General features: G+C 31.7%; 1 protein-coding gene across 1 annotated transcript in view; it reads right to left on the bottom strand.

Moving 5' to 3' along the window:
• The window catches only part of LOC145326679 (protein-lysine N-methyltransferase SMYD4-like), a 46461-nt gene that overhangs the window by 94 nt on the left and 29917 nt on the right, over window positions 1-16450 (bottom strand). Inside the window, exons 19-25 of the mRNA XM_080170045.1 lie at window positions 6467-6561; window positions 6107-6153; window positions 5786-5866; window positions 4340-4434; window positions 3261-3323; window positions 1032-1125; window positions 716-769 (exon numbers count right to left, since the gene is read on the bottom strand). Of these exons, the coding sequence (XP_080026171.1) occupies window positions 716-769; window positions 1032-1125; window positions 3261-3323; window positions 4340-4434; window positions 5786-5866; window positions 6107-6153; window positions 6467-6561 (529 nt within the window). The remainder of the gene's footprint in view (window positions 1-715; window positions 770-1031; window positions 1126-3260; window positions 3324-4339; window positions 4435-5785; window positions 5867-6106; window positions 6154-6466; window positions 6562-16450) is intronic.

Raw genomic sequence — 16450 nt, 5'->3', positions numbered from 1 at the left:
CTAAATAATAAATAATATTAAAATGTACATCTTACATTAATATTTATAAAATCAAAGTTAATTCTATTAAATTCAATGTCAAAAAGGTGTTATTCATCAAAGTTCCTGTCAAGCACTGAACCCCTTCCCCATCAAAATTAAAAGTAAGTGGGGGGGGGGGGGGGGGGAGTTTTTTTTCCTATATAATGTACTAGCGGCTACGCCCCTAGAGGCCTCTAGTGGCACTTTAAATGTTTTTTTTTTTATATTTAAAATATGTCTATGTTGCGTTTGACGTTTATGTTTGCGTTGAACTCTCTTTCTAAAATCAAGAAATTTCGATTTTTTGTGATTTCTCTTGGGAGGGTGGTGGTACTCTCCCCCAAAATAGTAAAAAACCTTCCCGGGACCTATGAGAATATATCCTGTTAAGAAGAATCCGATCGGTTCAGCGGTTAGCGAGATCCTTCGGTACAGACACACAGACAGACAAACATCCTGTTACTTTAGTATAAGGATGACCCCGGTGGGGTCTATAAATTGCCTAAACCTATGAAACTACCAGCACTTAATATAACCTAACCTAAAGTATGAAGAAGAAAAAATTGGTTGAGTTTCCAAAAGTTTAAACCACAAATTGTAATCTACAAAAGGAGTAATTTTCTATAATCATTGGGGATGTCTGTTGATTGATCGACCATTGACTTATCCCTTGAAATCCCAGATATATACAAACCTGTTTTAATACTTGAAGCAAATGTTTTGGATCTACTGAGCATCCAGTTGTCTTCTGAAAAAAATTTAAGGTAGGTATATAAAGAGATATAGATAGAATATACGCGGATATTATTACAGAGGAAAATTAAAGTCAATTTAGTCTGCTAACATGGATCCCATTTATTGCTCATTTTTTTCATCCAGTGGGAGGGGATAAGGTAAAGATGGTGGATTGGTGGGAATCGTTATTTTAGCCAGCTGCGAGCATCATTTTTTCAGAGTACATGAAAATTTGGAGCAACATCCCAGCAATAATGAAGGAAAATGCTTCTAACCTGAGCTAAAAGTAGATCTGAATACTTTAATAATTCATGTCCTGTCTCAATAGAATCTGAACCATATCTAGCCTCTGTTGTTTCCAAAGATTTCCTGAATATAAAAATAAAAAGACTTTCTTAAGGAAACAACAGTAGGGTAGTGCGGGGTTATTCCGGTCAATTTTTTGCTTCAACTTAAAAAAAAACATACTTCCCAAAAACTTTTTCCGGTTTTTAAGAGTGCAAATGAACGATATGGCAATAACGAAGAAGCCTGTCTTGGTCCCATTAAGATTTCGCAACTAGAAGTCGGTCAAAAATCGGTTTAAAGGGCGGCGGTTGGCCTATACCGGAATAACCCCACCGGTGGGGCTATTTCGGTCAGTTGACTTTGGGGGGGTGGAACACCCCCTTAAAATATTTTTTTTTAACATTTTAAACTATGAGTAGAAAGCTGAGGTCATTAGCTTTCTAACGGTACTAGTCGCATGCAGATCAGAAAATTTTTTGACCACATTTTGCCCATTTTAAAAAAGTCGGTAAAATCGCAAAAAAAACATCGATTTTTTTCATGCAAACTTTTTAAAAAAATTATACTTTTTATTATATGATTAGGTTTTTTTAAGATTTATACACAAATTAGAGGCAATTTCTGATTCGCAGGTCTTGGAATTTCTTGAAAAAAGTGATTTTTTCCCAAAAAATTTTTAATTTTAAAAATCCTGCCAGTTTTGACAGCAGTTTTTGATACAATTTTTCTTGTCTCAAATTGGCTAGGATTGACCTACAAGGGGGGTTAAGGTGTCTAAAGATGCAAAATTACATGCCTGACAATTAACTTGAAATGATATGGGGTCTAACTCTAATATTTCAACACATTTTATGCAACAGGAATTTTGAAAATGCAAAATTTTGAATATGTACTCTAAATCTTGGAGATAGAACCCATATCCTGGGGAGTTTTTGTTAGGACATGCAAAGAGCTTTCTATAGACACCTTAAACACCTTTCTAGCTTAATCCTAGCCGATTTGACATAAAAAATCCAAACCGCGCAAAAATCGCGAACACCCTCTTATACGAAAAAGATGCAAGGGTTTCATATGGAATTTTAAATCTTCTAGTGGTCTTTCTAATAGACATACCCCTTCTTACATGAGCCAATGCAGCTGATACATCTTCAGGCAAATATTTAAGGCATTCCTTTGGGTGATATACTCTTCCCATTACTATAAAAATGTGTCTGAAAAATTTTAAATGTCTTTACACTTTGAAAAGCTTAGGCAACAAAACATGACATAATACAAGCAGTAAAATGACTAATAATGTACATCTAACAACAGACAAGGCAATGATTAAAGCTTAGGTCATGCATTGAGGTTGTTCATGCTTCCAGATCACCTGAAAAAAAAATTAGGGTATTATAAATTTATAAATACAGTAATAAAAAAAAGTAAAAAAAGTGACCGGAATAGACCCTTTTTTTGAGACGAAAAAAAAATTATGAAAAAATCAAGTTAGAACAACGCCTCCAATTGCAAACGATAAATGAATGCCATATCTTTCATTTTACAAAAACCCGGGGGTCAATAGGACTTACCATTTTTTCACAATTTTAGATTGAACATGGCCTATTTTGAAATTTTTTTTTTGCAAATTTTTTGCAACTTTTTGAGGGCAAAAAAATCATAGAAGGAGTAATCTGACAAAAATTTGCTGAAGTAAGAAATGAAAGTATAGGCAATAAACTACAACTTTGCTTTTCTGAAGATCTCTCGCAAACGTTTAGAACACCGTTAAAAAACGGTTTTAAAAAAGTTGGTCGAGTGACCGGAATTAGACCCCCTTACCGCATTAACCCCGCACTACCCTAAGTTACAAGGATATCTACATACAGAAAAAAAGGTACCTAACTAAAATAACCAAAAAATAATGAAGTATACCTTTAAGAATTGTTATAATAGGTAGGTACATTGTGAATAGGGGGTGGGGGGGGGGGGGGGCGAGACAATATTTAATAAAAGTTGTATTAAGTGCATGTCAGATAAAAAAATATTTTGGCGGTTTCCCTCAAGGTGCTTAGTCGACCACAGACCAAAATAGGGGTTTGAGGATTACTAATGTATTAGTCTGTTTACTTTAGGTCAGGTTAGGTTAGGTTATATTGGATACAAATTGGCTTTGTAGGGTTAAGGCCCCCCGCAAGTGGTTAGTCAAAACTACTAATACAGCTATATTGGTTAATTACCTTACATAGGCAGCAGCTTTGTCAAAATCTCCAACACTGGTATAGTTCTCTGCCAACATATCCCTAAACAATGGCCTGTATGAAAACAATGTGTGAATACTCAGTACTGCATAGGCAGCAGCTTTGTCAAAATCTCCAACACTGGTATAGTTCTCTGCTAACATATCCCTAAAAATGGATAAAGTATATACATAGTTAGATATATTGACAGGGAAAATTTGTCATTTTAGCTAGCTAGTATGGACCTCATTTAATGGTCAGTTCGTTCATTCAGTAGGAGAGGAGGGGATTGAGTAAAGGGATGTGGATCATAAGCATCGGACGGACAGACAGACAGACAGAGATCCTGTTACTTTATTATATTTCTTACCTGACTTTAGCTAGATAATAGTTGTGTTTAAATAGCAGATGAGCAAGTTTCTTTTCACAATTCTCCATCCTTCGTTACAGACAGACAGACAGACAGACAGACAGACAGACAGATAGATGATGGATAGATTGACAGATAAACAGACAGACAGAGATTCTATTACTTTATTAAATATATATACCTGACTTTAGCTAGGTGATAGTTGTGTTTAAATAGCAGATGAGCAAGTTTCTTTTCATAATTCTCCAGAATTTGGTACAGACAGACAGACAGACAGACAGACAGATAGACAGACAAACAGAGATCCTGTTACTTTATTAAATTTCTTTCCTGCTAGCTAGGTGGTAGTTATGTTTGAATAGCAGATGAACAAGTTTCTTTTCTTAATCCTCCATCCTTCGGTACAGACAGAGAGAGATCCTATTACTTTATTAAATTTCTTACCTGACTTTAGCCAAGTGGTAGTTGTGTTAAAACAGCAGATAAGCAAGTTCCTTTTCAAATAACTCAAACAGACAGATAGACAGACAGACAGACAGAGACCCTGTTACTTTATTATATTTCTTACCTGACTTTCGCCAAGTTGTAGTTGTGTTTGAATAGCAGATGAGCAAGTTTCTTTTCACAATTCTCAATCCTTCGGTACAGACAGACAGACAGACAGACAAACAGACAGACAGAGATTCTATTACTTTATTAAATTTCTTACCTGACTTTAGCTAGGTGATAGTTGTGTTTGTATAGCAGATGAGCAAGTTTCTTTTCACAATTCTCCAAAACCTCCAGTTCTAGTTTTATCTGCAGCAAACAATACTTTCAGTTGATACTCCGTGATTTATTGGCAATATCCAGGGATCTAAAGGGATAAGATAATGGCCGATAAATTAATGCACATCCCCAATGATGATCATACACAAAATTAACCCTTCTGCAGATTCAAATTGGTGGTTGAAACACTTAAATTAATGAGCGAACCATTTCACTGAAGTCCCTAAAGTTGTTAAGCCAACAAATAGGAAAACATTATTGTAAAACTTTGGGGACTAGTGTAAAAAAATAGCCTATTGTCCTCTCTCTCTCTCTCTGGGCAATACCGGTCTTAAATACTTTTTTCTTTCCTTTTCTATCTTCATAAAATATTAAGTTACATTGTTACTGCTACGCTAAGTTTTAAATCGATAAGACAATTCTAACATGCCCAGATAAACGATAAGATCTATCCGTTACATACATACGAACTGACACACCTTAACTATAGAAAAGCTTCGCTTTTAAAATTAAGTTAATTATAACAAAATATTAATTCATCAGAACCAAATTTAATATTATTAATACCTATTAATTGATAAAAAATTAAACATTAACAAACAATATGTTTAATTCCATAAAACATTACATATTTAATATGTTTTATTAAATGGAAAGAATTTCTAAATATTAGGTAATATTATATTATTAGAATATCAATATATCAAAACTGTACTCAAATATAAACTTTTCAAATCTCAATACAAACTGAACTTTTGTCAAGGATCTAGGAGATAAGACAATAAACGTAAAATTAGCAATAATAATAAAATAACCCCTTCTGTCGGTTAAATTATTGGTTGATAAGTTTCGACACTTGTAGTTTGGAACCAACGTGGTCAGAAAACTTTGGGTACCAGTGTAATGAACAGTCCAATGTCACCTTCTTTCGTAATTTTTACTCATTTCCGTAAAACGGTGTAGGTTAGACTAAAGCAAAACATTTAACACTTTTAAAAAAAAACCGAAGTGTTTGTAGTCAAAAATAGGGTTGGGCCGGATATCCGGTCTGGCCGGATATCCGGTCATTTTCAATATCCGGCCGGATACCATATATAAAAACTATCCGGTTACATGATATCCGCCTGATTTTTGACGCCGGATATCCGGTTATCCGGCCGGAAATCCGGTTGTCCGGCCTGATATCCGGAAATTTGCCGGATATCGAACGTTGGCCAGATATCCGGCCGGAACCAGATATACGGCATTAGAAATCAGCCGGATATCCGGTATCCGGCCCAACCCTAGTCAAAAAGTGGTTAATAAACTTTGGGTACCAATTCCCCCACATTAAAACTATTGTAATCAATCAATCAATCAAACTATTGTAAAGCATTGTTTCCTGCAGATTATTTGCAGATTTATTTTGATTGTTCTTGTTGATGTTTAACTGCAGGATGTTGGCAACTACCAGGTCTATTTCATTCTCCTAGAATTAAAACTAAAATATGAGAAACTAAATTTTAAAGGTGAACCATATCGGTTCAGTGGTTAGCTCAAAGATGTTGGAGAATAATTGAATAAAAAAACTTATATAATCAACACTGCTTATAATTTTATCCCTTTATACTAGGGGAGAAGCGACGCATTGTAGGCATCTCTTTTCAAATTACCAGATTTACTATCTAGATGTTCTATATAAACTAAAAAATAAAAATAAAATACTTACATAATCAACACTGCTTATAACTTTATCACAATCTTGACACTGGTTTTCTAGAATAATTCTATTACAGTTTATTTAGTAACCAGCGGCTGAGCCGCCAGCAGTTACTTTTCCAACTTTTTATTCAATTTAGGGAAAATAGATCTACCAAGGATTACTCATTCCAAATTTCATCCTGAAATTCGGATTCTAAGTACCATTTGCGCATTGATTACGAAATGGATGCATTAACACCTCATCCTTTATTATTTATACATTTGTAAGAAAATTGTCTGTAATTTGATCCTATACATGTTTTTAAGTTTTTTTTTAAAACTGATATTAATAGGTTTCAAAGTCATACACTAGAAAAAAAAACATTACCTATCACAGGACCGTTACAAAAATCACAAAGCCGGGCTTCGAACTGTTTGAGAAAATTTCTTTCCTTTGGATTGCTACAGGCTACGCATTGACATCTAACAAAATAGTTAAAATCATAAAATTGACCAATTTTGTTAAAATATATTTCCAGTATGGATTCGAAACCGATTCATATTCGCTTGTTTAAAATCGGTTCTCATCCATACTAGAAAAATCATATAATACGATTAGTATTGCAGACAATTTTCCACGAACTTTAAATTTAAATACATTTTAATATTCGCAGAATGCTGTCTATAATACGATACGATAAATAACTAATCTAAATATTTGTAAATAATTTAGTTTTCTTAAAATTAAGGAAAATAAAAAATTGTGTAATGTTATTCATAATTATAAAACTTATAAAAACATTCATAAGTAGCGCAGCACAATAAAAATCATAAAATATAAACAAAGTGAGTTATACAGTACATGTTAAGATCAGTTGTCATAAGAAAAGAGAGAGAGAATATGCAAAAACTCAAAGAAAATTACGAAAACTTACAAAACGAATAGCTCTTATGGTTAATTTAAACATTTTAGAATTGTCCTTTTATCTTAAACATGGTATAATGAAGCTGTATCATTTAGGTGAAATTGAGAAAGGGTATCAACTCTATATTCATAACAAGCCAGTAGGTATGTCCATAGTAAACAAAATTCAAAATTGATTTTTGGAATAAGGATTACCAAGACACATTCTGAATTGTAGTACTTTTGGGTTAGATTTTTCCGAATTTTTGTTCAACCTTCAAAATAATATTAAATCAGCTGTTACATCTTTTTATGTTAGTTTGTCTTTCTTGTCTATGGATGTTTTCATCCTTGTTTGATATTTTATTTCTTTAGAACATACTTTTACTAGATAAATCAAAGATTTAATTATACAATATGATAGTAAATAAAATATTTGTTTATATTTATTTTAAAAATATTATTAATTAAGAGAGAGGGGAAGTTTTGACACATTTGCGTAAACAGTGAGTATAGGCTTTATCTTTGGACTGAGAGGAAAGGTTATTAGGGATAAAATCATTCTTATATGATAAATTTTTCCAAGTTTTAAGATTTTTTGGATAGGCCTCCAGGTTCAGGAGCTGCAGACCTCCAGGTGGTCTCTGGACAGGTAAAAATCAAAATAAATTTTTTTTGAAGAGTTAAAGGTCATTTTATATAACAAAATATGCATATTTTCATACTTCATTTACATATTTGAAGAAAAAAGATGCATATTTTGTTATAAAGTTGACCTATATCTCTTCAAAAAATTTTATTTTTATTTTTACCTGTCCAGGGACCAACTGGAGGCCTCCAGCTCCTGAACCCAGAGGCCTGCAGCTCCTGAACCAGATGGCCTATCCAAAAAATCTTAAAATTCATCATATAAGAATGATTTTTTCTTTTATAACCTATACTTTCAGTCCAAAGATAAAGTCTATACTCACTTTTTACGCAAATGTATCAAAACCTCCCCCCCCTCTTATTAAAATAAAGATTCAATAAATAAAAAAATCAACAAATAAACAAGGATGACAACATCCATAAAAGCGAAGCTCAATATTTAGACAGTATGACCATCAAAAATAAACATTTGTAGAGTGCCAGCATATTAGAAGGTCAGAAAATTAATTCAAAGTCTAAACAAAATTATATATAAATGAGATAAGAATTGATAATATACAGGATAATGTTTAAGGACATACTTACCTACACTTTTAGGACTTGATTATGGAGATGTTTCGCCTATAAGATTGTACCTAGTTGTTCTATGAATCAATATTCGATTGTAAAGTTGCTACGCTTTCTATTAAACTAGCGGCTACGCCCCTAGAGGCCTCTAGTGGCACTTTAAATGTTTTTGTTTGATAAAGTCTCTACTTTAATTTTTTTGTACGATACCTCTTCATTTGACGTTGAAGTCTCCTAAACGTGTTTTAAAATTTCGATTTTTTTGTCATTTCTCTTGGGAGGGTGGTGGTACCCTCCCCCAAAATAGTTAAAAACCTTCCCGGGACTTATGAGAAGCTACCCTGTTAAGGAGAACCCGATCGGTTCAGCGGTTAGCGAGATCCTTCGGTACACACAGACAGACACACAGACAGACACATAGACAGACACACAGACAGACACACAGACATCCTGTTACTTTAGTATAAGGATTGTACTTTACTGTTATGGGAATCAGCACGCAAAGTTTAAATTAGATAGGACATTTTTAAAAGTCTAACATTAAGAGCTAACCGTACTGACGGACATACAGCCGGATATATTTAAATGCTTTGCTTTTGAACAGGATAAAATATGATTTAACTTGTGCATTTTGTCTTTAGTTGTTTAGAATGTGCTATGTAATAAGCACTGAAGTTTTATTTTTCATTATAAAATAATCCTATTATATAAAGTAGTAAGCATTTTTGTCTGTCCCGAAGGATCTCGCTAACCGCTGAACTGATATTGTTCTCCATTACAGTGAATCTTCTTATAGGTCCTGGGAAGGTTTTAAACTATTTTTGGAGAGGGTCTCTTCATCCCAATCCCCCCCAAAAAAATATTTTAAAAACTCTTTTGAAACTTAAAAAGGGCTGAGGTCGACTTTCCCCCCTCCTACCAGTGCCCCTAGAGGCTTCTAGGGGGCGTATCCGCTAGTATGGTATAATATGCTATGATTAGGCTATACATGCCATAATTTGATAACAATACCACAAATGGTCCAAAAAATGCCTAATAATCATAAATAGAGATTAAAATTTATATCATGCCTTTGAGAACTCTAACATATCAAACTTTTCTTATTTTGGCAAAGGTAAAGGTAGGTTGCGGGTAAAATTCGTAAAGGTTGTGTGTTTTAAGTTAAAAACAGTAGTAGAACGATAAAAATTTATGTTAACTTTTTTTCCTAAACAGAGGCTTTAATAAGTTCAAATCATGTGTTGAACATATACCGTACAAATGTCAACTCACAGGTTTTAGGTACTTAGTTTAGTTTTGAATCTAAAGTGAAACTGAGGGGACACATTGCAAAGATTGGAAGGCTAACATTGAAAACAAGAAAATTATAATATTAATTTTAACAATATACAAAAAATAGTACTTTAACATAAAAAAGGCTATATCCAGAGAAAATTTGGAAAATATGTTACATAAATATGTTACATAAACCAGGGGTCAGTAAATACTAAATACAAGCAAGAAGATAGATTAGTTACTTCAGGCCCAGGGAGAGATTGAGCACTGGAATTCAAATTCAAATATTTTTTATTGGGACAAAACAACATATACATTTAATATTCAACATTCATAAATGGTAATTACATTGCATTAAGAATTTATTAATAAACTATTTTTATAAACAATGAATACTATAGGTTTAACACAATATAATACAAGTATCCAAGGACTGAAAAACGCCTGAGGAATGTAAATTATATTGCCCTACAAAGACCAGGTTTATAAACTAATTCAATAGCAGGAAATTGATGGCAGTTAAGATTGATTCATGATTGGATTGTGCAAAGCAACAGGGTCCAAACTTTAGCACCAATAGTTTAAATCTTACTAAGGGGTAGTTTTGTTTCAATTGAGGGTAAAGTATATTTTACTATCCCTGTGTTCCTGACTTATTTGTTACAATTTTAATAATCCTATTAGCTATTGCATAAAATTGATGTTATTGTCGACAGGGATGGAGGGAACATTGAGCTGTTTATTACACTAGTCCCAAAAATTTCTTGTTAACGTTTTCTTATTCATTTGCTTAACAACTTTGGGGTCTTTTATTAAATTTTGATACGTTGGTTCATTTAGTGTCCAAATGTTTCAACCACTAAATGTTATCTACAGAAGGGGTAATTTTGTGTAACATCATTGGGGATGTATATCCATTTATCAGCCATTGTCTTATACCTTTAGATCCCTTCATTTCATAAATGAATGTCTAAGTAGATATCAAAATCATAAAATTTCTACAAGATTTTACATTGTTATGAAATTAATGATGTCAATTTAAAAATCAAAATAACTTTGCTTATAAAATAATACTAATCCATTTGATATATTTTAAATGAGTCAAATTGATGCATTAAAAATATTAGTAGAAGGCTAGAGTCCTTTTCATTCACAAGCACTGTACAACAACAAGGATGACAACATCCATAAAAGCGAAGCACTGAAACGGTAGGACAAACGGACATTAACACTTGTACAGTGTCAGAACTGAATAATCATAATATAAATGTATAAGAGTCAAAGCAAAATTGTAAGTAAATTTGTTGAAAAACTGCTTGATTCAGGATAATGTTTATGGACATACTAACATTTTTAGGACTTGATTATAGAGTTGCTTCGCTGATTATATTATACTTTGTTGTACCAGGAATCAATATACCAAAAATCAGATCAATCGGATGATTAGATCACATAAAAATTTGTTGTTAAAAAAGTAAAAAAATCAACATGTTTAAAATGGACGTACGGACATTTCAGTGATGATTATAGTTTTGCTACGCTTTCTAAATCGTACCAAACTATTAAAGGAATCACCATGCAAAATTTGAAATCGATAGGACAATTCTAACATGCCTAAATTAACGAAAAAAGCTATCCGTTACGGACGTACAGACGGACGGACGGACGGACCGACCCTAATTATAGAAAAGCTTCGCTTTTAAAAATAGGCCAATAATTTTAATATATTTTACTTTCATGATTACAATTTTTTTAAATGTTAAAATTAAAAAACAGAAACTTTGATTTTTTTTTCTTTTTTTACTCAAAATATTATTTAAAATTTTTAGTTTTCATTCAACAACTATCTAAACTGTATTAGGTTGTTATTACAGTAATTTAAATTTTCTTTCTTTAATGAAAATAAAATCATTCTTTTAAATACGTTTGTTATATTAATATGATTATGATGAAGCTTTGTTAACCAGAATATATTTCAATATATATTTTGGAAAAAAAGACTTTTATATCATTGCTGTGAATTTATGATAAGTGTTAAGTTAAGATATTTATGATTATTTATTTCAGACTTGAAAATGAAAACCTCAACCTCAATTTACATCAAGATTTTTCTAGCATTCTATGCTGTGTTTATTATACTTATTGGAACTTTAACCCTTGGTCTAGTGATCCTATTTGATGGAATTTTGTTTTTGATTTCAGTTACATGTTCTGTCCTGTATATAGGATATTTAAAGACCAGAAGTATATTTGAACTCACTATTTTGGACAGGAATGAATCAATTCAATATAACAAAACAAACTTTACCTATAGTTATCCATAATTTTTCTTCTAAATTCTGACACTAATCAAATGAGAGAGTTTCATGAAGTGTATTACAAAATTTAACTTCTTTGAATAGAGGGTGCCTCTCCTAATCTAACCTGACCTATAGTTATACATAAACAAATGAACAACTACCATTACCTTATTTTCAATTTATTTCCAAATATGGAGTTTATGTAGATAAAATCACGGAATAGAAATAGCACTTGTATTACTTACTTCAATTTAAATGCCCTTAGAACTACTGAATATTATCTTATTAAGATTTATTTTCATTTTTATGTTCAATTGGTTTTTCAACTATTAAGATTTCTGATGATGAATGTTGTAACCAAAGTATTCTTCACATGCTTCACCTACACCTTCTATCTTGCAAGCATCATTAGCTCTGAGTGTTTAGAGCTGGTCAATTTCCCCTGGTTTCTTCTTTACATTCTCTTTACAAGGATCACTGTCATATCGGAAGCCACCACCTTCCTCTGCATGTCCTTGGCCAAAGTCATCCTTAATTGGAGGCTTGATATATACGTTAAGCTCAACTCTGATTTGACCATCAACATAGCAACCTTGTGTGTCCTTGTTCTACTTGCCATCGACAATGTTATAAGAATTGATATGCATGTTCTTGGCAACTGTAGTGATCAAATGGCATTTGAAGGATATCAGATTGAGTTTCAAAGAGAATTTTGTATGCCAGAAATTTCAAACTCAACTGAAAATCTGACGCTGTGTGAAATCTATAATCAAGCAGAAAATGTGTATCCAATCGGTTGTAACACATGTCCATCTTATCCAACCATGCGTATCCTTTTTGGAGCAATTCTTCTTTTAGAGTTAATCAAATTTTTACTTGGATTTTACAGAATTATGAAAAAGTATGGAAAGAAAATTCAGGATATGAGACACAACAAAGTGAACACAACATATAAAGTAACAAAGCACAATGAAAGTTTGAATGACCAGTCCACCTCACAATCCAGAAATGTGTCTGGCAACTTACAATCAAACTCAACTGTAATGACTAATGTTGTATTTAAGGAGGAAATCAAAGTAAAACCTCAGGAACCCTCCAATGAAAATGTTGATAACATGGAGACACAAATTAACATGAATGAACCTCAACCAGGCACATCTGTCAACAAGAGCAATTCTGGTCCTATTTCTGGGGAAATAGAAGTGATAAGAGAAGAAATTCAAGGTGAAAATAATGTAACTACAGAACAAAACAAAGAAGTAATTGCTAACAAAAAGCAAAGAAACAGGTGATTTTTAATCATAATAAATTAATAATCAATGGACATAACATATTTACATCATGTCAAATAAGGCATAACCTTGATAAAGGATTTCTGGAGGCATGTAAGAGTTGCTTTTTTATTACATTATTCTTTGAGCTAAACCCCTTTAGGAATAAACCAGGAACCCTTCTAACCCTTGTTAAATTTAGCTATTCCAGTTGACCAAGATATGAAAAAAAGTAACTTCAGTATTTTCATTTTTAGTTTTGACTTTTCTATCCAATCATTGTAGATCAGAAAATGTTGTTGAAGAACAGAGATCTCAGGACTGGCAGACAATCCTGGCCTACACAATCAAGGAAAGCATCCGGACAATGGTTCTTAGAACTTCAACTTGGACTTTGCTTTTATTTTGTGCTCTTATTCTAGCATTTTCAGGTATTTTAATTATATTGCGTAAAAATATCCAAGTTTTAAAAATAAGAGGTATTTTTTGCCTATACCATGCATGGGCACGGGCTTATATCCGCATTACCCAATAAAACCTAATCTAACCTGACATTTGATAAACAAAGCTACAAAAAGTCAAAATTATATGGCATTTAAAACAAACCTATTTTATTTTTAGGTTTAGGATTAAGCCCCGGACAGGTTATGTACACCGTAAAAAGGCTGGAAGCATATCTCAACCCTGTTTTCTGGATTCTAACTGATGAAAAAGTTATGCTCTTCTATAAGACAAAGTTTGGCAAGCTTAAAAGAATATTTAATTTTAGTTAAAAACTTGACTTTTTATACAAAAATGTTGAATCTATACACTAGTCCCCAAAATCTTTAAAATTTGCCAAAAAAAGAAAAGGCACTTGTTTTAGTACATTGTGCTATCCCTATACTGTATACCAAATGTTAATAATCAGGGATGACAACCAAAATAAAAAATGGAGGATAAAAATTGAGCTATAGGTATAGTCTGTAAACACCCGCGACCGTGGCTCAACACGTAGCGCATCCGCTCGTCGTCGGGAAGGTGTTAGGTTCGAATCTCGGTCCAACACCGCGTCATAACTAAAGACGTTAAAAATGGTTCCCACTGCTACTATGTCAGATGCGCGACGTAAATAGTTAGAGTGGGGGGAATGCCTTGGCCCAAAACAGGCGCAACTCGTTACCATGCACAGTTAGGACTTCTCAGACAAAGGTCGTGCATCACAGAGAGTTGGTTGTCTGTAATGTACTGTATCACGGGTACACTGCGAATTTTAAAAGAAAAAAAGTTGACCCTCAAAATTCCACCTTAAAGTGATACTTTTCTAATAGTTTATAGTCCACTAACTCGTAAGCAGTAAGAATTCAAATCCATTAAGTCCCTTCTAATGAGATATTGGCAACTTTTTGCACACATTTTCGCAAACGGCAATTATTTCCTTTATTTGAAGTTTTGGATAATAACATTTTCATAAAAGTTTTCAGTAATAATCATTTAAGATCCATTGTTGAGAAAAAATAACTGAAAAAATGTGTTTCCATGCAAAATAAGCTTAAAATCTAATGATTTTAAATATTTGCGATTTAATGGTAAAAAAGAATATTTTTTGCTTTTAGATAGCCTGAATATGTTTAATTTTGTTTTTTATATAATCTATTCTTTGAAAAGACATGCATATTCTAGCAGATTTAAAAAAAAATTAAAAAAATCAAAAATCGAAATTAATCAAAATTTATCTATAGCCTTTGCAAAATACTTTTGATATTTTTAACCTATATAATCAATAAAATCAATGAAAAATAAAAAAGTTTTATAAAACAAACTTTTGGAAAAGGTTTAAGATAACTTCATAAAATTAGCATTTAAGTAGGATATTTTTCTTGTCTATTTTAAAAATGCAAATTAAACATAGTTAACATTTAATTTAATTAATATTTAATTAGCAAGAATAGTAATAAAATATTTCAATAACTACTTAAACCTTTTTGTGGCTATGTTATTTATTTAAACAGAAAATCTATTTTGTCAGAATTATAAAAATAATGAAATATTTTCAAACAAGCTTGCAAAATAAACGTAATTTTATCAAACTTCCTCACAGTTTTTAGAAGATATTGTTGTAAAATATTAATTATTAAAATAAAATCTTTAATTTACAATGTTTAAAACACCTAAAAGTAAATTCTAAGCAAAATTAGATTTATTCTCTAGATTTAGAGTAGCTGCGCTACTTAAAAAACATCTAGTATTGAAACCTACAGCTGATCAAAAATCAATAGTCATAAATTGGTGGTTTACAGATATCTAAACATATATATACACCTTACAGATTTATTTTTAAGATGGAATGTAAAGTATATTATTCGAGATGTCATTTAGTCAAATTTTAAACAAAATAATTTTCATTAATTCATTAACAAAAAATAATGTTATAAATTTAAACTCACAAAGAGACTATTGTGTATTTTAATATTATGTTCTTTCTGCAATCTGATTCAAAACAAACTCTTTCTCTCATTCAAGTCAGGGATGAGTTTAGTACAAAAAAAAATAAAACAAGTTGAAATACTTTTGATTTAATTTGATATTATTGTATAATATTTTCTTTTATATATAATTTAAGAAATATATTTATAAAATATTTACCTGTCATAAAGACGACATATAAAAACAACATCCTTATAAGGAAATTAAAATCTATTTTCAAAATTTTCAAATTCATTTTATGCTTAAGAAGGGACGAGAAGGAATTGAAATTCAACATTAACTTGTTATTTTGCTTGTATATTTATCATATTTGTTTACAGTTTATTGGTAAAGTTTGGTAATACTTTATTTCGAGTCTATGCCATTGTGGGTATGAGGTGAAGGACCAAGAGTCTGGCCTTGAGTTGACAAGTTGACTGTTCAGTCCAGGTGCAACTCACCCATACGACATTAGCATTAGCATAGTCTGTAAACAGATATAATGGTATTTTGAAGCATTGAAGATAATTTTTGAAGAAAATGTACATTCTATTGGATGCTCTTATTAGTATCTTATATATGAGCCAATTGTCTATTTTCTCCAATTTTTATTGACTCACGGACAGACAAACAGACAGACATTTTGAAGAAAAAAAACAGAGTAACTTCCCTACTAAACAAATATAAAATTAATCAGATATTTTCAAAATATGTATACCTAATAAAATCAAATATCATAAATGTATTTTAAGTATTATTATGTATGATTGTCTCACTTTATAAATAAACATTTCAGGAAATTCAATAAAAATTGGCATTTTCCTTAAATTCATTAAAGAGGACTATCCACGAACGAGAGCACATGATTCTAAGTACCTTCCAGCATTGATCCTATTTATTTTCTTTCAGAATATAATAGGTCACCCTATATTATTAATATATTGACGAGAAAATTTATGTTT

Source organism: Acartia tonsa, chromosome 8 (assembly GCF_053477335.1).
Source record: "Acartia tonsa isolate MP-2025a chromosome 8, ASM5347733v1, whole genome shotgun sequence".
NCBI lineage: Eukaryota > Metazoa > Arthropoda > Copepoda > Calanoida > Acartiidae > Acartia > Acartia tonsa.
The sequence above is the reverse complement of the archived record's forward strand: the minus strand, read 5'-3'. Positions and strand labels throughout refer to the sequence as shown.